This window comes from Pithys albifrons, chromosome 12 (genome assembly GCF_047495875.1).
Source record: "Pithys albifrons albifrons isolate INPA30051 chromosome 12, PitAlb_v1, whole genome shotgun sequence".
NCBI lineage: Eukaryota > Metazoa > Chordata > Aves > Passeriformes > Thamnophilidae > Pithys > Pithys albifrons.
Window position 1 is genome coordinate 17,287,246 of NC_092469.1, and position 24,672 is coordinate 17,311,917.

Here is a 24,672-nt window from a genome sequence, read left to right on the forward strand (position 1 = left end):
AGCTGGACAAAGGGATCGGACTGTGCAGAAAACATGGACAGAGGACTGGCCAACATACAGAACTTGGCTTGCACAGACATACTTAGGTTTGGTTTGAGTTAATGCTTCCTTCTTCATACTTACATTCCATCAAAAAGTAACAGTTTGTTGTTTGTAAACATATAGCCTTAATACACCTATGGTTTTATCTTTGTCAATCAGCAAAGGGTGTTTATTATGAAATTGTTTGCCACAGGATTTTCCTCTTTGCAATCTCTGGTTGGCAAAGCCTTGTAGCTTGGCTACATCTGTAGTTTCCTGTAAAGTTTCCTGCTTACCAAGAGTAAGACTATGCTATGTGATGTTTGCTGTGAGACTGAGGACAGTGTGCCCAAACATACAGAATAGAAGAGCTGCCTTTGCACAGATAATTGCTGAGTTTGGCTTCTGCAGAGACCTGAAAGCAACAGCTTCATCATGGAGACCATCCCTGTGCAAACTGAAATATGGCCAAGCTCTGTTCTTAGATTTCTGGGTGGTCTCTTTGGCTTCTGCTGCTTAGCTTTTTCTTTTTTTTTTTTAATACCCTTATTTAGTTTAGTTGATTAAATTAATAATCTTATGCTAGTGTTTAGGATTTCATCATTAAAAAACTCCAAAGCAAAACCTAGGCATAATACCAATAGCACTTTGCAGACAGATATGCTGAAAAATAAGATTATATTGATTTATTAACAGTGGCAGTTACATTTTACAATGTTGACTTTATTGGTATTCCTCAGGCACGACATAATTTTGGTGTGGTAGAGATTGATGGAATTCTGTATATTCTGGGAGGTGAGGATGGTGAAAGGGAGCTGATCTCTATGGAGAGCTATGATATTTATAGCCGGACCTGGACCAAGCAGCCAGACTTGACCATGGTTAGAAAGGTAAGAGCTCTATGGTATATTACTGCATTACTTACTGTTAAACAGGCAATGCAGATACCTGTATATATATAAAAATACATACACTAACCTTTTGCTTCAAGTAGAAGCTGTAACAAATAGTCTCATAATGAGGTGAGAACAAACAGCTTCTTTATTGATGTACCAAAAGAAAACCAGCTGAGAGTTTTTATACCTGGCATTGTTTGACATGTGCTACAGGCAACCCAAATGTCTTGTGTGTGTGTGTAGTTAGTTTTGAGCCCTCAATACTGTGCATTTGTGTGTCATTTTAGATATACTTTTTCTTTTTTCCATAAGATTGGCTGCTATGCAGCTATGAAGAAGAAAATCTATGCAATGGGTGGAGGCTCCTATGGAAAACTCTTTGAATCCGTGGAGTGTTATGACCCCAGGACTCAGCAGTGGACAGCAATCTGTCCTCTCAAAGAGAGGAGGTGGGTGAAAATGGAAGGGGAGAACTAGATTGCTGTGGACAACCTTTTCTAATTGTCCTTTCTCTGATGAATCCCTGAAGACAGACTATGAATTTCACCATATCTTCCTGAATCATGGTGGCCTGTAGGTAACATGGCTGAGGAAAAGAGAAGCATCCAAGCAATAAATGCAAATTTTATAGAAATACATTCCTGATGTTACAAGCAATACTTCCTTGGTGCAAAATGAAAACTCAAAATTGTAGTTTAGTTGGAACTTCAGAATTTTTTTTCAGATAAATACTATTTTTTTTTCCATGATCTGAATTAGGTGCTTACAATTCATATCCATGACTCATCTCATCTTGTTGGGTATATAAGGGGTCTGTGTGTGTGTATAAATAAAAAAAACCAGTAAAAATGGCAAAAGTTGAGAAGGATATGTGAACTGGTTTTGGTACGTTGCATTAATATTTTGTTGTCTTTTGGGTTTTCAGGTTTGGGGCAGTGGCCTGTGGAGTTGCCTCTGAGCTGTATGTCTTTGGTGGGGTCAGGAGTCGTGATGACAGTCAAGCCAGTGAGATGGTGACGTGCAAATCTGAATTCTACCACGATGAGTTTAAAAGGTAACTGCTGCAGCTCTGAACATGGCAAATAGATGCCCTGCAGTCATCTGCTTGTCCCCCCACTGGGACTCCAGCGTTTCACAGCTTATGAGGTCTGTGCTGTGTTATCTCTGGTGCTCCTTGTGTTTTTTATGACCCAGTCTGGCTCATACTGAAAGTCCATCTGCCTCAGTGGCTTTTCCCTCTGACATACCAAGCCTAAAGCCCTGGGCCACCACGCCAGCCTTGAGTGCCCCTGAACAGGAGAAGCACCTGGGTCACACAGGGAGTTTGTGGTTCTGCCCTTGCACTCTGCAGTGGCCCAGAGTGCTGGGTGCTGCTGCCCCTACCTGGACTCATGCCCAAGGCTCCTTGTGAGTGCTTATTTAAGGTGTTTTCCAGCCTAAAGGATTCCATGATTCTGCTCAGCAGTGTATGTTTGTACAGGGATGTTTCTTCATGATCCAATCCTGTCTCCAGGGATTTGCAGTTTAGGGAATTCCTATGCTAGAGATACAAAGATCTTGCATTTTTGGTCCAAGCATTTTTAGCTGATGTGGGATTTTGCCATAGGACAGACACTATTGGTGCTATACATTCCACAGTCACCTCTACACACTGTGAGGCTGATCTGCTTCTGTTTGTTTTGAATCTGCTTCCAATTAATATGTTATCTCTTGACTGTGGTAGTGGAATCCACCTTACTACACGTTGTAATTATTCAAAATATTTTTGTATAGTCATCTTATTCTCCAGGCATAAGACAAGCTTTGGTTCCTTCAGTAACTTTTTTCTTGCATGTAACTATAAACTGGATGACTCTCTTTTCTATAAATTAAATTGAAAAAAGGCTTTGTGGTCAGATGTTTCAGGCTTGTTGACAGTGGAGAAGATGAGCATGTCTTTATTAGAAGATCAAGACTAATTTATGGCAGTGACCTGCATAAAAGAACACAAAAATAGAATAGTAGATGTAAATTCATTATGTAATTTTCTTGCAAGATGTAGTTGTAAAGAGACTAATTTCTGTATGAAGAGGTCTTCTGTGTTGCTCAAAGTGAAGTCTAAACTAGCTATAATCAAATGAGGCTAGAGAAAAACATCCTTTCAAGTGGTTATAGGAAGCAGACAGATAAGAGAGGCTATTGCTGCTGATGCTCTCTAGTGTTTTCCAGCCCTGGGGGGGGAGGAAATGCTAAAAGTTTATTAATATTTTTCAAAGAAATCTTTAAAAAGAAAAGAATTCTGGAAAGAAGTGTTCCCCTCCCTCTTACTTGCTATTTTCAGCTGATTCACTTGAAGTATTTCCAGGCTTATTCTGTTCTTCAGAAGGTTATAGCTCATGATTCCTCACCAGTGACTGCAAACCTGTTTTGCTGGTTGAGAGAAGTTGAGCCTTCCTAAAGTGGGGTTTGGAAACCCTCGGAGGTTCCAGTCTTGGTGCTGCAGGTGAGCCCTTGGTGCCACCTGCTGCCTGTGGCACCCACACCTGCACAGCGAGTCTGGTGCACTGCTGGCTTTGCTGGGGCACCCCGAGGTGTTACAGGGGTCCTGTAAAGTGGGAATAAGAATGCAGTTGTTTGGGGTGTTGTTCTGCCCCCCATGTGCTGGGGGGAGCACACACAGGGGAGCAGCAGGGGGGCTCAGCTGTTGAGATCTGCCTTTCTGCTCTGCCACTGCACAGAACCTGAGCCTAGAAATGTAACTCAGCCTACGTGTGTGCAAGTGGGGCACGGACTGGGTGTGTTCCTTTGGAGACTGGGGAGCAGGGAGGGCTGGGATGGCTCTGCTGCCTGAGGATTGTGTTCCCAAAATTTGGAAGGGCCTGGTTCAGCCCCGGGAGGCTCAAGGGCAGCTGCAGCCAGAAGAGGGTGCAGTGTCCCTGCGTGATGTGCCAGAGCTCCAGCTCAAGGGGTCAGTCAGTTATCCCAGGCTTCAGTACCCTCAGAGACCTGTGCAGGTGGGTGCCTTTCAGGGGGGCTGTGGCAGTCACTGTGACACCTGAGGAGTTCTGGCTGTGTGGAAGAGAGAGAAAATAGTTATAAAGGGGCTTCTCTTCAAAATGCAGTTAGCAAATACTTCTGCCTGCTCAATACTGAGGTGAAGTATGTTGTTGTCCAGTATTCTTGTTTGAGGTGAGATTGAATCTGGGAAATTATCATGGTTTCATTATAATACTGTTTCACAAAAATCAAATGAATACCAAATGAAAGCAGATTGACTCTCTGGAAAATGTGAGGGTATTATTTCCTCAGCTTACTGAGAAGTAGCAGAAAACAAATCGAAATCACTTTATTTTGAGTGAAATATGGAAGCTTAAATAATATGCTCTTCTTAAGTCTGTGTGCTTATGCTAAGTACCAAAGTGTGTGTTTGATTGGTTTATCAGTTCCACTTGCCCTGAGTTTATATGCTCTGCTGTGCATCATTACTCAAAAGTAAAACACAACTGGTGCTACAGATGTTACCACAGGGGGCCAATCCTGCTCAGTTCCTCAGTGCACAGTTACTGTGATGGATATACAGACACAGATTCTTCATCTTAAACATTATGCAGTTGCTACAAGGTGATCGATTTATAATTGAAAGGTGCATTTATTTCCTCAGCAAATTTCTGAAACAAATAGAGGGTGATTAGTCCCCTTCCAATCAGCAGCTTCAAAAAGTCATCATGGAGGGTATGAGCCCTCAGACTCCACAGCACACACACTTTTTTAGTTACAGTGAAGGAGTAATACTGGAATTGTCAAAGCTGAAATATCACATCAACAATGTAAGTGTATATTATTTCCAGAAATCTAAAAGTGTTGGGTAGATTCGTGGAAAGGAGGAACATGATTGCAAGATAGTTTAGCAGCAGTGGCTCAGAATCACAGCACATCAATTCTACCAGTCTCCAACCAAAATTCACATGGTTTTTTTCATAGTTACATATCAGGTCTGTATTCTGCCACGAGCTGTGGCTTTTCCAGCTGTTTGTAAGTGCAGAACTTCATTGTGTTCCCTTTCCCTTTGAATGGAGGGAGCGCCTGGTGCTGTGGGCTGAGCCGTGGGGCACTGTTGGGTGTCAGGATGTGCAGGAGGGCACACCTGTGTCCCCTGCCTGCATTCCCTGGGTGCCTCAGGGCTGGCACCAGGCCCCCAGAGCCTGGGAGTGTCTCAGTGACAGCTTTTACTCCAGTGTGTATGTCTAAGTATGTACTTACAGCAGTATATAAACATATTAATTCATGTAAGCTGCCATAATTCTGGCTTGAATTGGATTAAAGGACTGAACTTATTTAATTTTGTTTACTTTGACAGTAACTTGCTCCAGAATAACTCACAGTGCACAGTCTTTCAAAATTGTTATTCTTAACTATGACACAGAGTTTTCTAAAGGCTGGAGATATGCTGAGGTCTTCACACTGGCAAAAAATAAACACTGAGACTCCTGTTAAGCTGTGCTGTATAAACAAGTAATAAAATAAATGAAGTGAGACAGAATAGTAGCATCCACATGAAATGGGGACAGGATAATGGAGAAAAAATTCTCATATTTGAAGTTCTGCTGTAACTGAGATTTTTCAGTTAATAAATGTTTTGTCAGCCTGTCTTTAGAGCCATGTGCATGACTGACTTTAAGTGAACCAAAGATAGAAAATACATCAGACTGCAGGGTTTTTTCAGGATGTAGATTTTTTTTTCAAAAGCTATAGATTGAGCTTTGTGTGCATTGTATCCTGTACATTAAAATATTGATCAAGCTATAAACAGATTTGATAAATGTGAAAGTGGAGGATGGAGATGTAAAGGTATCCTTCACTCAGTGGTACAGTCTTTTTACACCATAAAAAGCAGGAAATCTTAACTACATATTCAAGACCTCAGTGGGTCAGTCTTTCCTTCTGCCAGAAGTCATCATTTATAATACACCTTCTTGTAGGTGTATGAAGAATTGGATGATGTCTGTACACACTTGGGGTTTTTCTTTCCAATGTAGATGGTTGGACATAATTAACAGAGCCCAAATTGGCTTTAGGATTCTTTGTAAGAGCTGCTGGTGGAGCTCTGTCCTTAAGAACAGTCAGACTGCCATTTGCTGGTGGTCTGCAAGTGAGTCGGGATTTCTTCCTTCTTTTCATGATTCAGAAAAGAATTATGAAAATTTGCAGGTGTGAAGGGGGATAAAAGTGAGAGATGCCTTTTCAGAAGTAGTGTGGGTAGATTTTGTTTATATCACTTTAAGACTGAAAAAAATCAGGGTTCCTTCCCCTTTTTTTTCAGTTTGAGGGAAAGCACGTTTCAGTTTCAGAGCAATCCCTTCTGTCCATGGCTATGGTGGGACTTGCCTTCCCCCTGCTGCTCTTGGGCTGAGTTTGAGTGGAGCCATCCCAGGGAAGTACGCAAGAGTTCTGTTCCAAGGACTGTTTTCAGATTCCTGAAGATTGTGAATTTTTGGTCATGGTGTTTTTTCCATACTGTTCAAACGGCAGGCACAACCCACACTAAGCTGGAGCTTAGTCAAATTCTGATGAAACATGACCCCGTGCCCTTCCTGTCTTTGTTCCTTCCTACTTTTAACTGCTAAAGCTGCTGTGAGCATTCCTGAAAAGTGGTGCCTGTTTTTTAAAGTGTATGTGTTGAGAAACCTTGAGGATGAATTTTCACAAGCAACTGCAGACCCTTTAATGTTGTCCTTTGGTGATGTGCAGTAGGAAAATTCCTGGGTCTTGCAGTGCAGGTTTAGGTATTTTTATTTCAACTCCAAAACTCTGAGTATCTAGTGCAAACAAACACCTGAATTGGTTCTTTCCCTTTCCTTAATAGTCCTATTTAAAAAAAAAATAAAAAAGGAAAGAAATTCCAGGCTGCTTCCTGCATTTCTCTGCCACTTACTCAGTTTTCATAATTCTAGGTCACTTGCAGCTAAAAGGCAGTGAAAACACTGACTGTGCCCTCTTCCCACAGTAAGAAAAGGAAGCCAGTGAAATGTGGTGCAAGATGTTTTGCTCTGTAAGGGAGTTTCTGAATCAGTGCAGGGAACTTCTCCTTTTCTCTGCTCTTGGTTCATCTCTCGTCCTCTGTGACAGCTACAAACAATTGCCTGGCCTTCTGCAGAGCATTAATCCTTCAGGGTACAGCACAGACAAAATAATGGACAGCTAATCCTTTCATTTGCCCTTTAAAAATTGATTTCTGTCTGCAAGATAATTGATATGGAGCAGCACCTCCTTCAGTGCCAGAAGAGAAGTTCACTTCTGAATCAGAGGAGTTCAGAGGATACAGAATTTTCCATGGTCAGCAGTATCTGTGAGGGCATTTCCTAACTTTTTTCCTCAAATTAACCTGGTATGGCCATAAAATACATGGGGTGGTTTTCCAAGTTTCTCAGACTTTCCTGTTGTCTGTAAATTATTTAATAAGATGGAGGAGCAGTCACCCAAAATGGCTTTGATTTGGATGTCTCAGGGTCTGTACATAGAACTGTGGCAGCAGCTGTGGAATTGCAGCAGCAGTTTGTAGGGGTTTGTTTCAGAACCAAAGAGGATGTTGACAACTCCAGGCAAGTGGGACATCTTTGTAAGCCAACATCCCACGTGGGTGATGAGTACAAATTTCCCTGCTTTCCAAAGGCTTCAACACCCAAAGCTGCTGTGCACTTGGTGGAAAGGTCAGGCTGCTGTGGTGTTGAAATGAGACTGTGCTTAGAGTGAGCACAGGGGACTTGTGAGATGGCAGTAGGAGCTGGAAAGGGCTTGAAAAGAGCCTGATATGTGATTGGGAAGGTCTGTGGCAATTCCAGATAATGGACATTTTTCTTTTTCAATTCCCTTGCCATTTTGATCTCTGATGTTCTCTCCCTTGTTTGAGGTTGAGCATTGCCAAGTGCTGGATTCTTCCTGGCAGGAGGGGATTTCTTGTCCCTGATAAAGCACAGTTAAAGAGGTTAAGGAATTATATGGGAGAAGGCACTGCTTAGTAACAAGGTTCTGCCATAGCAATTTGTTATTTTCCCTAGTGTGGATCATTAAGACTTATATGTGTTTATGATTTTAGCACTTTTAAGACAAAACTGCCTAAACTTTTCTCTGTAGGGAAAATTGACTGGTGTAGCTGCTCTTGGTTCTCTATCATACCTTCTCTCTTCCAGAAAGTCCCTTTGGGTGGCTGCAAGAAGAATTTATTGTAGATGGATTACACAGATGAGTGGAGCAATTCTGAAATAAAGCAAATTCAGGATAGAGCAGTGCCAGTTGCTTTTCATGATTAGGAGAAACCAGGCCTGGCCCAAACTAGACAGTGTTCTCTTTACATGACAAATTACCATCTACACTCTGCTTTTGAGTCAAAGATTACAGGTGCAAAAAGAATCTGGATTTTTTTTTCTAATGTGCTCAACAAAAATCACATCCTGTTTTGTAATTATTATCTTTACAGGTGGATTTATCTAAATGACCAGAACCTCTGTATCCCAACTAGTTCTTCCTTCGTGTATGGAGCTGTGCCCATCGGAGCCAGCATATATGTGATTGGAGATCTGGATACAGGTCAGAACTAGAGCTGAAACCTCTTGGTGCTTATTTTCTTCCAATCTTTTAAATACTTGGCATTAATGAGACTGAGCAGTTTAAGAATAAGAGGCTGGGACTCTGTTGTACATTACTGTGGTTTGGGGGGTTTATGCTAGACATACAGAAACACGTAGGTTGGTTTTGGAGCTCCTCAGGAACAAAACAAGTTCATTACTATGAGCATTGGGTTGATTTGGTTGATTATTTGAAGATCAGAAGAGAAGACTAGGAGTGTGTTACTGCTTTTCTCTAAATGTGAGGAAAACTCTCACTGCCTGAGGCTCTGGTTCCTGTCTCTGTGGCAGTAACAGGCAGCTTTGCATTTTGAGGACATCATCCAGTGGTTCGTATGGGTGTGAGAGTGACTCTGGGCCCTAAATCCCAACTGAATAAAGTGTGTGCTGACAAACACAGCCCATCCTCAGCTTTCAGCATCTGGTCACATCCTGTGAGAGAGATCTGGAAGGCTCCATGCTTTTGTGGCCATGTGGACATAGAGGGGTGTTAACAGGGCTTTCTATAAAGCGTAAATGAGGAAAATTCCAAACATGGTGGGTTTAGGTAGACCAGAAATGCCATAATAGTTCCCTTTTCACAATAATCTCACCCACCCATCCAGGAACCGATTCATATCACAAAATCAGAATCACAGACTATTCTGAGTTGGAAGAAACCCACAAGGATTATCGAGTCCAACTCTTAAGTCAATGGCCCACACAGGGGATTGAACTCATGACCTTGGCATTATTACAACCAAGTTTTTAACCAACTGAGCTAATCTCAGTGTATATTCCTGTGCGTGCTCGTTCACATCCTTGCATTACCAGAGGTTGAAGGTGGTGGCACCCACAGTATATTTTAGGCATTTCATCCTGGTTTTTTGTGACCTTAGGCACAAACTATGACTATGTCCGAGAGTTCAAGAGGAGCACGGGCACGTGGCAGCGCACGAAGCCGCTGTTCCCGTCGGACCTGCGGCGCACCGGCTGCGCCGCCCTGCGCATCGCCAATTGCAAACTCTTCCGGCTGCAGCTCCAGCAGGGCCTGTTCCGCATCCGAGTCCCTTCCCCGTGAGCCGCCGCCGGCAGGGAGGAGCCTGGAACAGCTCTGCACAGTCCACCATAATCTAGCTCTATATAAAGGAAAAGCTGAGAAATTCCAGCTGAAACTTACACTGTATGCTGTGCTTTGGTATGGTAACTGTTTTTGTTTTAAATGCTTAAAAAGCTTGAGTCTCAGTTCTTGTTTGGGAACAAATAACTTAAGTATACATTAAAAAGAGGAGAGGGGGAAAATAAAAGGGGAGATCGAGGAAACACCTTCAGTCGTAACCATTTGGAGTTTAAACCATGTTATTGAAGAAGGGTTTTTTGTGTCTGGAACTGTGGGATTTGGTTTCCTTTGGTGAAGCTTATTGAAAAGCAAAACGGATTTCAGGTGCATTTCCCCTGAGGAGAACTGGTATGAATAAATGTGCTATCTGGAACTGGATAGCTGTACCACACAGAAGCTGTACAATAACCAACCTCCCTGGTGAGCTGCCAAGACTGCTGCTGGAGCCTGATGCCATAGGAGATGTTGGTCGGTGCACCTTTTATTTCTAGTCCTTCCTCAAAAAGACAAGGTCTGTGCCTAAAAGTGGTGGAGGTGTGTACATACGGTTTTTCATTCATTTGCAATGGTTTCATTCCTACAAATACTTTTAATATATTTAAAACGGACTAATCTGAAATGGATGCAGTACATTACAGAGAAGTAAACTGTTTTTTCTACACTGTCATTTGAATAGCCTGATGAACTGGTCTGCAGGTGGGTGGCCTGTGCTTCTGGGTGGGCTTTGGTGGCTGTTCCCTTGAAGTGAAAAGGGAAGAGGTGTTTGGGACGGTTAGAGGTGATTGCTGCTTTTGGTAAAAGCAAAAAAAACAAATAGGTTGTGTTCCTTTTTTACTTCAGATCAAACTAGCAATGGCTTTTAAGCCTGAGGATTGTAGAAAGGTGTGTTTTGACTCTCTTAGAACAAAGGTGAAATATGACAAGGATATATTTCTTTTGCAGAAAACCCGATTTTTGGACTAAGAGTTCAGGAACATTTGTACAGCGCCTTTAAATTGGGATCAAAAGTTTGTTTACTAATGATTTCCATGCTAAAGTACAGTCTGGTTTATTGCTGTCTGACTTTGCAGGCTGGGTTTATGGCATGGTTATAGTGGAGAACTTGGTATCTTGCAGTTTTTCCCTTCCCAAGCCTCGTTCACATCAGTAGCGATATTTAACTGACTTCTGCTCGTAGTCAAGGTCAGCTGGTAGAACACTTTTACCTCAGTTTTTGATTTCATTGTTGTTGTGATGGGTGGGACGTGACCTGTATTTATTTAAAAGGAATAAAATGCGAGAGATGGAAAGTAGAAATAAGACCTCCTGCCCTTCAGAAAAAGAGATTTTTGTACAACCAGTATTATAACTACATACAAGACTTTTCACTCTGCACCTTTATGGACCTCAGACAAGCCAACCTCTGCCCTCAGCTGTGTTAGGGTAAACCTCTGTCGTCTTTATTAGATGTGCTGAACTACAATCCCAAACTCCTACAAAATAGTGATCTTTCACTAAATAGTCCTTGAAGAGACATTCTGAAACTTCTGCTCGGTCCTTCCATAGCACTGATGTGTGGTTGGAATTATTCTGATTTCTGAGCAAAAGTGTGGGAGGGAAAAGAAAAGGGCAGCAGCCAATCCATTGACCATTATTTATTTTTTTTTTATTTTTTACAATGCTGAAGTGCTGCAAAACTTGAACTATATACATCAATTTTCTGACCTATATTGGTTGACATATTAAAAAGTTTATATATTTATGCATTGCAGTAAACTTGGTGTGTATATATATGTCTTTAGATTTTAAATTTATATATAATGCTCTACTAGAGAAATGTGAACCACTATTTCCATCCTTGGCTGTCTTGTGAAATAAATCAAGTGCTGTTAGTTCCCTTTTTTGAAAAATCTTTCATGGATCAATTTTTTTGTCTCAGACAAAGTGCCAAGATCCCAGATTCAAAAGTGATGAATGTTCCTAAGTATCTCTTTCACTTTTGAGCTCAGTTTTCTAAGTGGCTTGGAAAACTTTGGAAAATGCCATTCAGAATATTGCAGGCTGCTATCTCCCGAGTCCCTGTAGCTCCCCAGTACCCCTAAGGGCATTCAGCATCCAGAAAAGTAAGTGATAAATGCACATAATAAATCCCAATCTTCTGTCCTCAAGCAGTGTTTTGCAGTTAAAGTTACTGAACCGAATGTTTACACTTAAAGTAGGATTAACAGTAGGTGTCCTTACCTTTTTTTTTTAACATAAATCAAACAAATCTCTTGTGATTGGAGCGTGTTGCGAATGCACGTGGTGAGATTTGACCAAGAAGTTTAAGCCTCTTCACCTGAACCAGTTACAAACTGAATTTCTTAGCACACGTGCTGGTGTCACATTCTGCACAGCCAGGGGCCAAGTCTGCAGGGACCAAGTGCTCTGGAGTTTTGGGTTCATGCTCAGTCTGAACATTTAAGCACTCCTGAGATCTCAGAACTGTCTTCTTGGTCTTGCTTTAGTGAATGGGGATCACTCCCCATCTGTGTTGTCTGTGGGGCTGATCCAGGAGCTGTTGTAGGCCCTGTGTGTGTAGGAGGGAAGCGATGCATCTTTTGGGGTCTGACTTGTGTCTGTCTGTCCTGCGGGTGCATCTCTTGGGATGTGCAATAACCAGGTTTGATATCCCTTTACATCTGGAGCAAGGCTTTGAAGCCAGGGCTCCCCTTTCCCCAGGGATTGTCCTGGGGATGGTGCAGGAGACAAGAAACAGAGCTGACCTCTGACTTTCCTTTCTCTTTCCAGAAGAGATGGTTGACTTCAGTAGGGGAGGGAGGCTATGATTCCAGAGGTGCTGAGTAGAGGGAGGTCACCAGTTTCCTGAGTGTGTTGAGTGTGCGAACAGGCACAGATTGAAGTGGGTTCCCTGGTAAATGCCATCCCCCAGCTGTCCCTGCACCCCTGGTGCTGTGTACCCCTACATATAATGGCTGAACCACACAGGAAACAACTCAGGAATTTTCTGAGGTGCAGTCAGGGGGGTTAAGGTGGTTTGGCAGTTTAGAAACTTGTTTAAGTTTGGCACAGTGGCCTTAATTCCTTCCAGCTCATGAATCAGCTCTCACGTCCAGCCAAGTCCTCCACAGGTGACTTTGTGAATGTTTTTGCTGGCCTACTATCCCTGCAGTCTGACTGGCTTCACCACCAGGCTTTAAGCACCTTCCCTGGGGCTGAGAGTTCATCACAGCATTGAAATGCTGATGTTTTTAGACCAACACTTGTGTTTCTGAAAAGTGCCACTGACTCAGTGCCCAGCACACCTTGGACCAGAGCTGGGTCCTTGGGTGCATCTTGTGTCCAGCTCAGCACAATCCCAAAGGAGGACTGGCTGGGCCACCTGGAGCTTGAGGAACTTGGGCTGGGCCTGTGTGTCCTTTTTCCTTCCCCTGCTGAGGAACTGGACAAGCCCCAGCCGCTGTCATCAGAAGATCACCAAATACAGGGTAGGAGTTGTGAAAGGTGGGAAGAGAGGTGGCTTTTTCTTCCCTCACTCCATCTCTTACCACAATTTCCCCCCAAAAAAATTCCCCTTCTATTTTTTCATGTACCACAGGTAATTTTTGGAAAAACTTTGGAATTGCTTATTTTAGGGTAAAATCAAAAACAGTTTTGAGTGTACAAGTTGGGGGGGAAAAAAGATACACTACTGTAAGCACACAACAGTGTCAGCTGTGCTTGTTTTACATCTGTGATCTCATGGCTGCTCTGTACAGCAGAGGGTTGCAGAAGGAAAGGTGTCAGTGCTGGTGCTCTCAGAAAGTAAATCCCTGGGGTTTCTGAGGGAGGCACACACCTGGCCTTGTGAGATGTTCATATTCCTAAAGAGCCAGGACTGGGTTTCAAATTCTTTCTGCTTTTTACAGCCTGAAGAAGAGGCATCCTGAAGAGCCTTCTCTTTTGCTGTACCACAGCAAGGTCTGCCTGTCCTCAAATATTTTATCAGCTTGTCCTTAAGTCTTAGTTATTGTGAAAATGCTGGATCAACCCAGCTGCTCCTGGTCGAGGGACTGTCCACAGCTTTGGGGGTACCTCATTGTAAACTGCAGGCGAGTTAGTGTGAGATTACACAGCAGGATGGTGGTGAATCTGAAAACAGCAAATGTACAAACTCAGCTCCGTGATAGCTGTGGGCAGGCTGTGTCCCTGGTGCTGTGACTGCACAGCACGTGCCTGGCACTCAGCCTGCCCTCTGAGCAGAGCTCGGGATGAAAATAAGAGAGTTTTATCAAATCTGCTGAACCGCCTGGTTTACAAACTCCCCTTCCAGAACACACCAGGCAGCTTCATTTCTTTGCAATATTTCTTGTGCCTGCATGACTCAATAAATGCACAAGTACAGACAGGAGGGGGTTAGGGATGTTTTCCCGTGTTTTCACAGCAGTTCCTCTGATTGTTCCGTAAATACTGTGGCTGTACAGCCTGCATGGGCTCTGCCAATGTGCATGTGCCATGCAAAGTGGAGGATGCAATAACAAATGCAAGCTGATACAAGTGCCAAACTTTTGAGTTCCTCTGTGAATAACAATAATTTAGCTGTTCTACTAAAATACAGAGATGCTGAAAATTCACTGTGTTCCAAAAAAGAGCAGTGGTTCTTTTTTTTTTTAATCCTATTGAAAACACTGTAAATTTTTACTTTTTTTTTTTTACTGTTCTGCAGGTTTGTGTTACTCTTCACAGCTGCCTTGAATATCACTCCATGTGATGGACATGCACACTTTGCTCTTTATTAGAGCACTGGTGCCATGCAAGTATATTAAAAATGGCAGCTGACAAGTTTTAGTATTTAAAGTTATAACTAGTTAAATGAAATGCAGTTTGTTTGCATTACTCAACCTGCAGTGTCTTGGGACATGTGACTGTGCCTGGGGACACAGACAGACTGAGGACTGTGACCGAGGTCTGGTTTGGTGCCACTCACAGCGATGCTTTCAAAGGAGTGATATTCATTTAGAGTATAGATCCCTCCTGCCTCTAATTTAGCATTGAGGATTTGGGGGTTGTGTTCTCTGAGCTCTCTGGAGTACTTAAACAGCTCCTTCAGGTGGGTGGGAGGGGTGTTAGTGACATCCGTGTTTGTAGAAGCTGCTATTTCCATCTGCCTGGGAGTGCTTCCTTTTCCCATTCAGGAACAAGTGCAGGTCTGCGTTTCGCTCGTCACTGCTGCAGCCCTTTGACATTTGCCATTTTCTGTTGCTCTTCCTGGTTTTTTCTCGGAGCTGGGAGCTGTGTGTGCAGGTTCTGTGTTTCTGTGGCACACCACTTGAGAAGGGACAGCACAGAGGTCAGTCTGATCCCTTGGGATTGGGAAGGTGACTCAGGAAAAGGTGAAGGCAGTGAGGTTTGGGGGAAGCTCCTCTCGTTTCTGTAGGGGTCACATCCACATGCTCATTGCTAAGTAGGGCACCTGCTCTCCATCATCCCTGTGGGTTTTGGGGTGGGGTTTTTTCCTGTGAAATTCCTTGCTGCAGGAAGGATTGCAGCCAGGGTTTAAGATGACATCTCTGATCAGCCATGCCCAGCATGGCTCTGCAGTCTGACTGCTGTTGTAGTCCAGCAATCAATTCTCTCAAAATTTTGATTAACAGGTAATCTAAAAACATAGACTAAAGCCATGCAAAGTGCCCAACTTCATGAACACTTGCTAAAAAGGATTAAAGGTAATAGGAGGATTAAACTATGAACTTCTACCAACAGGTGATGATGTAAATTTGTTGGTGATACAAAATCTTAGATATTTTTTAAAATAACTTATTGTAGGTACCTCCTTCTTAGTTATAAAAACATTTGAAATACATAAAGGATTTGTTTAGAAGAATATGTGAAGGTTATTTGAAACAATCCATTGAAATATATTGAAAAGTGAGCTGGAAGATGGCAAAGGCTACATCCTGTTGCATACCCAGTGCTTTTGCAGGGCTTGCTGTGAGCAGAGAACACCTGCCAGGGCACACCAGCACACAAAGCTGCTCAATGCCACTGCCTACCTGTGCCCTTGAATTTGCATAATGAAATGAGGCTGTTCTGAACCCTGGTAAAAGCTGATGGATCTGATTACAATAATAGGATAGAAAGGAGGATCGCCAATGTAATTATTTTTATTGATAAAACAAGAAAATGCAGGTTTTTTAAAACACGGGGTGCTTTTGAATCACCAACTAATGCCCTTGATTTAGTTTTTATATTTGCCTTTCCTCCTTTTCAGTTAATGCTAAAATAGCCTCAGTTTTTGTCAAGGGCAGGTTTGTTTCATCTGTAGGTCCAGCCCCAGTGGGAGCCTGACAGACCCTCTGTCACAGGTTGGGCAATGGGCTGCTTCACCAGAGCAATTTCTGTGCATTCTCTCGGTGTGCTGCCACCTCTGACAACTTCAGAACAGAAAAAACAAACCCTGTAGAACAATTTTGCCCGTGATGAAAGCAAGAGTCACTTTGGAAAGTCTGACTTTCAGTCTGCAATAGTCAGTGCTTTGAAAACCAGATCCCTGGCTGGGCTTGAGGTTCACTCCTGAATGACCTCACATGCTAAAGCTTCAGGGTTTGTTACTCTGCTTTATCAATTTACATGTGACATCAGGAAAGTATTATCATCCTTGTCACTTGTTTCTCTGGTTTTAACTCTTAAATTAAAAGTAAAGTCTGTTTATTTATTAGAGTGCATAGAGCAGCACACTGGGGTATCTGCCAAGGTGGTCAAGTTGAACAGAGCTGACATTCTGTAAAGCTCTTTTTAAAGTTTTTTTCTGAAGGGAAGCCAGAGAGTGCCCTCTTAAGAAATACTTTCAGACTCTTTCAGCACTGGTCTTAAACTAGTCCAAAGGACCCTTCTGGATTGCTCAGAGTACACAGGATCTGTTCTAGCTTTTGTTTGCTTCGGGAAACAGCTGCTAAGTCACTTCTAAGCACTTTTTTTTCTCCCTGACTTCTAAAACCTAAATAAGTAAATGAAAATTCCTTTTTGTAATTGAAACAGTTTTGTATTTGAGGGTCTGAAGACTGCATTTTGCAGTGTATGGTGAGTGTTCTGTTGTGTCTTAGTTTAGTGGCTGTAAACAGCGATGTGTGTCCTGGGGGCCTCCTGGAAGGTGCTTTGCAGTGCTCGGGTCGGGAGGAGAGGTGTCAGTAAAACAAGATTCTCCTTATATTGCCCCTGCCTTGCTGTGAGGATCACAGCAGGAAGCTGCTTGTGGCCCACAACTCTTGTAATTGCCCCCACTTACTGCCCTCGGTGTTTGGGAGCAGCTGCAGAGGGGCAGGGCTGGCTGAGGAGGGACCCAGAGCCCTGTCATCCTGCCAGCTCCTGGGCACTCCTGGGCACTGCCCTGCCCGGTGCTGCCTCAGGTTTCTGTCTCCGCTCTCACTGACAGGTCTTTGCTTTCACTCCCACCCCAAATCCCCTCCTGAGTGCACAGCTCGTGCCAATGGTCACTGCGGTCGCACCTCCTGTGGCCACACAAACCTGCTCCCTTTTTGCACATCCCTGCACCCTTTAACTGCTCTGGGGGTGGGCACAGTGCTTGGCACACGCTGAAACCACTTTCCATGGGGCTTGTAATGCTGGTCCCAGCAGGTGCGAGCTCACCTGAACACCTGTAAGCAAACCTGCTGGCAGAGCAGGTGTAGCCCAGTCCTGTGTGTGTCACTGTGGCTGGAATTCTGCCACCTTTCCAGGGGGAAAAGCCCCTATTCCCAGCTACCTCATTTTTTTTCTTTGCACTTTGTCAAATCTTTGTTTTGTTTAGTTTTGTTGCATTTTGTCCTTCAATAAAAAAAAACTAAAAGCAGACAAGAAGTAGGACAGAATGGTGCCATTGCCCAAGGACAGTTTACTTTAATTTCATTTTAAATTAATGTTTCTGTACAAAAAGACCAAGGTTGACCTGCAGCTGCTGTAAAAAGTAAATAAAAATTTACATTACTTGAAAGTGACTATTATACTTTGAAATGAGAGTAGCAATTGAAAGACTGTCCTGATGATTTCTAAATAGGAAAAAATCTGTTTAAAAAATCGAAGTCTCTGCTCTTTAAGGACAGATCAGATAGTTTTCTCTCTGCCTCTACTCTGCACTGTCTTGCCTGTCATTCATTGTCTCAGTAGAGAGATTCACTGATTCTTCTGTAATGTCTAATTGGCTGTTTTTCTGTGCAGTTCCCCATTTACTCACAGAGGAAAAGCTGTCAAAAATCAATACCCACCTTCTGTACCTGAACTTACCTAATTGCCCATTTCTCTGGGATCTCCAAGTGTGTGGGATTTTGCTTAGTTTGAAGAAGTGTATTTTCTTCTGCTTTTAAAGGTGCTATTTTGACATAGTTTTGAATTCCTTGCACTGTGCTTGACTTCTTAAAGTACCGATATAAGCTGATAATCAGCTCGTGTTTATTCTCTGGGGTTTTTATTTTGAGTGTTCAGTCTGGTTTTTAAAAAACATCCCTTTTCATAAAGATGGCTCCTGAACTGTCAGAGGCCTTAATAATACAAAATGTAATGGGAAAATGCTGCCTTTTTGCTTTCTCTGTAGAGGCAAAACCAAGAAATGCTTCACGGGGAATGTTTTCCTCTAAAATTCTAAAGAGCAGCTCATACTGACTTTGAATTCAATGTAGCAAACATTCTACTGGCCATGCACAAATAGGGACAAAACAAGGAGCTATTCATGCCTCTGCAGACTGTACCAATTAGCTGCTAATTCCAGAGCCTTCCATTGGCATCATGGTGGCTATTCTGTAAATATTAATGTTCCTGGGCTCAGTCCCAGGACCTGGCGCTGTGTCTGGGACACGCTGACCAGGGTGGCTGTCACAGCACTGGGACATTGATCCAGGTGTTTGGTTTGACTCAGACCTCACCTGCTCAGCCCCCCGTGGGTTTGGGTTGCTGTGACATCAGCTTAGTAGGTTTGAGGCTCTTGTAGACACAAGCCATGCAGTAGAGAGCTGAATTTTAGTCCTATGTAGGAACTTTTTTGTTGTCTTTATTGTGCTGTCTTTATTTAATCTGTGTCATCAGTTTGGTTTAGGGATTTGGTACCTGCTACAAGTTTCTCATTCTGTGGAGAATGTAAGTCCTACTGCTGCCCTTTCTGAACCAGCAGAAGGGATCAAGAGTTGATGTTTGAACCTGTCCCACCTCCAGACAGCAGGTTATTGCCTTCGTAGGCTTCGCAGTCACAGCACTGTAGCATTTCTCAGTCTTGTTAATCTGAGAGTCCTTTAGCCTTTGAGAAGAGTCCAGAGACTGCCTTCTCCTCCTCCTCCTCCTCCTTCAGGAGATGGGTGCTGCCCTCTGGACCATCCAAACTCATCCAGGCTGTCCAGGAGCCACAGGCTGGTGGCCTCATGAGCAGTACCTGTGCTATCTGCAGTGCTGTCTGAAAAACAACTGGTGAATGAGGGCCCAAGGAGAGCCCAGATGAGCTTGCAAATCTTTGATTCTCTCATTTTAGGGAAGGCCGAAGAGCAACATCATTCTTTGCCAGGCTTGTGCAGAGTCTGAGCTTTGCAGCTGCACTCTGACAACACAGATAAGGATGAATCCACCCTGTCCCATACACAGGGGTGAGATACAAAGGTTTATGGGCTGAGTGTTATAGGAGATTCAATATTTTGCATTGCTTGTATTTAAATCTGAAAATATTGGGGTCTCTGGAACTATGTCTGCAGGCTGGGACCACAGGTGTTGGCCTGAATAACTGGGGAGCTCCCAGCTCCCTGGTTTTCCTCTCCACTTTTTTTTTTCCTGAGAAACCACAGGTGTGGAACTGCATCCCAGTTTGTATGGGCACTACTTCATAATCTGAAGTGGAGCCTGACAAGCTGATCTTGTTCTCATTTTGCTTTCAAAGGGAAAAAGCAAAATTTGTTCAAGTTAGATGCTCTACCTTCAGAGTTTTCCCTCTGTAAACCATGTTTATTGAGTACCATGAATCTTGTAGGATTGGGCTAAAGAATATAAATACATATTATCTGAATGATGACTAATAAACTTAATCTGACTTTGAATGGTACAAATACTTTGTCTTAGCATAAGAGAATGAAATACCTACATTGACTAATCCAATTATGATACCTGTATTCCATGAACCAAGTATAGGAGGGTGTTGCAATGTGGTGCCACATTGCTGCCACTCTCACAGAGGTTCACCATTCTGTCAAATGTAAGATCTTGATAAGTACAAGGATATTGTCAGAATATATTGACGCTTTTCCTACAAAAATACGTCGGTGTGGTGTGGTGAAAACACTCACCTGGTCTTGTTCACCATTGCTGGCGTGCAGCTTGACAGCAAGGGTTATTCCCATCATCCTGCTGTCATGCTTGGACTTCTGTGTTACAGATGTCTTTACTCTTACAGGCTCTTCGTGTGTGTCCATGTTCCGTGGGTCTTTCTGTGCTTTGTGTGGGAATGAAGTTTTTGCCTTTATTTATGTGTCCACCCCAAAATCTTCATGTGTTGCTTTAGAAGTGAATTGATGAATCACTCGGGGCCAGGGTTTGGAATGCTCTGATCTGAGTGTGTTGAGTTACTTCTGTTACAAACAGGGAAAAATAAGACGTAAATGCTCTTTGGCCCAATGAAACTATGCAATATAGCACACCAGAGAGCTGAATTCCTTGTGATACAGAAGATGTGCAGCTCCCGTGTCCTTCCAAATCCAGTCCTTGGTCCAAGGTTAGGAGAACTTGTACTCAATGGCTGCCCAAAAATCTTGTATCCAAACCCATCTGGATCACTGGTGTTCCTCCTGCCCCCTCACCTCGCCCAGCAGTTTATCTGGGTCTGTTTGGTGGGTGTTTGACCTGGAATGATGTGCTGTCCAAGTGTGTCCCTCCTGTCGTCTCGTGTTGTCCTTTGGAGCTTGTCCTGTGAACCCACCAGTGCAGCTTTACCCGCTGGAGTGAGTTGGGGCCACTTCACAACACTTGCCTGTCTCAGCTCTGGAGCATTCAGGCATTTGGGGTTTCTTGTGCCCCTCTGGGTTGGTGTTGTCTTGTTTTTATGTTCCTGTGTCGTTGTGGGTCTGGTCCTTTCAGCAAAGAATCCCTGTGACGTTTCAACTACATTTTCATTTCCACCACGTCTCTGTGTGTGGCTTTGATTTTGCTGCTTCCGTGGCAATTCAGGGATAAATGCCCATGTGGTCAGCACTGCTGGTAAAGGTTTTTTGTTCTCCCATTGCTTTGTTTTTCCAGTGAAATTTGTTCCTTGTGTTCCTCTTCTCCTGCCTGTTCAGTGCTAGTAAAATGGGAACGCTGTTTTCCCCGATCCTGAGTCCCCTGAGGAGCTTTGATCTGCCAGGTGATTGTGTCTTCTCACCTTCACATCATCCTCCATCACTTAACCCACCCATCACTGCACCTCATACTGCTGCTCCCTCCTAACTCCCTTTACTGTTTTGCCTTGCTTTAGTTCAGATTAACCCTGATTTCTTTTCCTGATCCCAAAAAGGGATTTCGGTGCATAACCTGGGAGGCAAACAGGAAAGCTCTCCCTGCAGATGTCTGTGTCCATTCCCTCCCCAGCACACACAGTGTGAGGGGTTCAGCCTGTCCATTCCTCCTCCCAGGTTTTTCCTAGTGCTGGGCAGAACACAGGCTGAAGCCATTTCTTATTTCTTTTGGTAATTGAAAATATTTGGAGATTTTCCTCTTTGGGAATAGCTGCTGCAGATGAGCAGCTGGCAGGAAAGAGGGTTGCTATGCTTCCATATTTCAGTATTTTTAATTGAGGAACAAATAATTTATTTTGGGGAAAAATGTAAATTTTTTTGTATTTGTATGTCAAAGTGGCCTTTATAGGAAAAGCACATAAAATATTTAGATTAAAATTGCTTAGTTGTGTAATTTTAGTGGGGATTTTTGTATTGACAGGGTTTCTATGCATTTTTCAAAATATACTTGCTGTTTTGTGTTAGACTTATTGGAAATCTTTTTAAAAACATGAATTAACACATTTTCATGGTTGATCCCTTTACTATCATTCCTTTTGAATACTACAGAGATTTTAATTAACCCTGTAAATTAATTTTCCCCCACAAATGTTTGCATTAAGTCAATACAATGAGTTATAGCATGGGTATGTAGCTTTAAGGGGCTAAGCCTCGTAGTGCAGCCTAATTGTGGAGAGATCTGCTCAGAGAAGGGTGGAATGTGGGGTTTCAATTGCACTTAAAATACTAAATTAGGAAATTAAGGTTTTGCTGTACCTCACTAGGATTGTTTCCATCCTGTATTGTTTACACTTGAGCATTATTTAACTATGTGCTGTTTGTGCAGTTTGCAGTTCTCCTTCTTTCTGTTGGGATTATATGAACGTTAACAGGTGTGGGAAAGTTTTGGAGTGTATCCTCATGGGTTTGACAAGAGTTTGGGGAGGGAGGAGAGGAAAGTTAGAACCATTAATGTGTTTTTCCATTTAGTTACATACAAATTTTCACATTAGCTGAGATTAAATAATCGAAATTACAGGTGAATTATAAGTAAAATCAGTGGTTTGAGGGTGGGGGGAAGTGAAGGGGTTGCAGAACTGCAGGCAAAGAGACCCTTTAGTTGCTCTGTGGTTGGTGCAGCTGCCCTGGCTGCCTGTGCAAAGCATGACCCGAGGGGGTACATCAGACCCTGCTGTCATTGCTCTGGTTTTACTTTCTCTTCTCGAGGTGTTGCTGCAAGGTTTGCTAAGCAGAACCTTCCCGGGAATGTCTGTCAACTGACACTTCAGGTTTACCATTTGATGTTAGTATTTTCAGCTTCTGTTTCTGTTTCACATTGTTCCTAGGTTAGTGTAAGTGCAGGCTTTCAGGTGTAGCACCAAACAATCCCTGCATGCTACAGCATAGAAAAATGTGCAATTCTAATGGCACTTTGACCCATTGCTGAAACACTGGGCTTTGCAATTGAACAAACTCAACAATTGAAAACACTCTGTGTCTACATTAGATGTCTTGAAGGTGAAGCAAAAGGCAGTTACTCCAGTTGTACCCACAGATAATTTGGCATTGGTTTTTTTAATAGTTTCATGATCTGTTTTTAGAAAAACACACATTTTCTTGGTTTACTTTAGTTGCCATAAATCGCCCAATGCAGAGTCTGGTCCACCTCCATCCATTTATTTTCATGGAGTAGTTGCACAAAAAATGGGAACAGCAAGGCAGGAAAGCTGTTGGGTTACTCCCCAGTAACCTCCCTTGCAGAATTGCTTTGTGGCTCACACAGTACGAAAAGGGACACAGGAATTTTCCTGGATTTAGTAGCACTCGCTTTGTTTACGTGTTCAGTTGGGTGACTAAAGGGAGGTTTCCTTTCTAAAGTATTTGACTTGTGCTTTGAGGACTTAGTTGCCACTGTGCAAATTGTGCTGTAATATTGTACCAAGGATCAGTGAAAGTGTTTTATCTTTTTTAATGTTGTTTGTATTTGATCGGGTTTTATAAATGTAAGAAAACAGAGTGTTGTATTTTGATCTGAAATTTGCGTATGGTAAAAGTAACTTTGCTTTATGTATTGGAGGTTTGCTCAGAACTTGAATAATTTTATAGAAGGGTACAGACCAAAATTAATTGTCTTAAAGGTGTTTAATAAATTAACCAAATAAAACATTGATTGTTTGAAAACTTGTTAACTGCTCCTTCTGCCTTTTCTTTGTATTTTAAAAGGAAGAATGTAGTTCAAGATTTTGTCTCAAGGTCTTAGGAAAAGTGAAGAGAGAAAAAAAAGAGCAGTAGACTTTATAAATATCATCTCCCATGAGTTATCTGTTTTATTATTAAACATTCCTACATGCCAGAAGTTTAATCAAAGGGGAAAACCCAAAGGAAATAAATGAGGAGGAAGGGCTAAGGAAATGAGCAGTCCCTGCCCAGCTCTGTCCAGGCAGTGAGTGCTGGGCTGGGGATGCTGGTGGTGGCCTCTCTGGGAGAGATGCCAGTGGGAAGGAGCTTCTGCTCACCTGGAAAAGCTCTCATGGTTGTCTCAAGCTCTCCATTCTCCCCAGCAGTCACCTTCACTCGTCCCCTTCACAAATGCTGCTGTTTCCATGTGACCTTTCAAAGCAGAGGAGAAAAATAGGTGGGGTGTAACTGCTCCCAAGGGCGGGTACAAACAGCTCCTTCCAGGGCTGCCTGGTATTCCAACCCTCTGTTGGTCCATGGTGTGCAGATGTAACCCCTGCAAATTCAGGGACCTGCATGATTTTAAGTTGCCAAGCAGCTGCAATCCAGTGGAGCAATATTCTTTGTGGCTGCTCCCTTCTGTGATGTGCCAGCCCTGCCCCTGCTGGGGCTGCCTCCACTGGGATCAAGGAGCTGAAGCACAGGTTTGATCTTCAGGAAAGTACCTCAAGCTCTGACTACCTTTCCTTAAACAAAAGGACATTGAGGCAAGGCCAAATGTGAGGTGGGAGTCAAGGAAAAGCTGAGATTTGGGTAAGGGGAGTGAAGGGGGAAGACAACAGCACAGCTTCAAAGCTGAATCAGGTGCTGTAAATGTGTTCTAAAAGAGATAGTGGATACTAGGACAGAAAAATGAGTATTTGCTCCAAAACCCCTTTTCTTTCTTACTTTCACAGCCATACCAAGTTCTGAAGTGCCAGGCAGGTTGGTGCAGGGAGCCCGAGGCCTCCAGAGTAAACACAGACTGATGATAGGGAATCTTGTGTTGATTTACCCTTGTTGCTGGTGTTCCCATGGTTATGGCTGTGCAGACGGGCTCTGCCATATCTCCCCTGTCTTACTGACTCTTGGAAATAAAGACAGAAGGAGGAACTTGGATTTATCTTTATTCCACAGCCTGGAATCCCAACAGAAAGGGAAGAGGGCTGCTGCCTGCTTTCCTTTACCTTTTATCCACAGAGGAGATAAAACTTTTGAACCAGTTTCCATTTCTGCCTCTTTTTACCCCCTTGATTTTTTTCTAAAGCATTGCTGGAAAAATCCACGAATGGTTCCTTAAACAGGATTTTCAGTTGAGGCTTTCAATGCTTGGCAGCAAGGCCTCCCTGTGCCTCCTTAAATGCAAGGTACTTGCCAAGAAGGCA

General features: G+C 43.0%; 1 protein-coding gene across 1 annotated transcript in view; it reads left to right on the forward strand.

Annotated features, from left to right (window-relative positions):
- The window catches only part of GAN (gigaxonin), a 40,995-nt gene extending 17,741 nt beyond the window's left edge, over window positions 1-23,254 (forward strand). The window contains exons 7-11 of the mRNA XM_071567850.1: window positions 762-911; window positions 1,230-1,366; window positions 1,843-1,971; window positions 8,371-8,480; window positions 9,397-23,254. Of these exons, the coding sequence (XP_071423951.1) occupies window positions 762-911; window positions 1,230-1,366; window positions 1,843-1,971; window positions 8,371-8,480; window positions 9,397-9,578 (708 nt within the window). The 3' untranslated portion in view covers window positions 9,579-23,254. The remainder of the gene's footprint in view (window positions 1-761; window positions 912-1,229; window positions 1,367-1,842; window positions 1,972-8,370; window positions 8,481-9,396) is intronic.
- The last annotated feature ends 1,418 nt before the right edge of the window (window positions 23,255-24,672 follow it).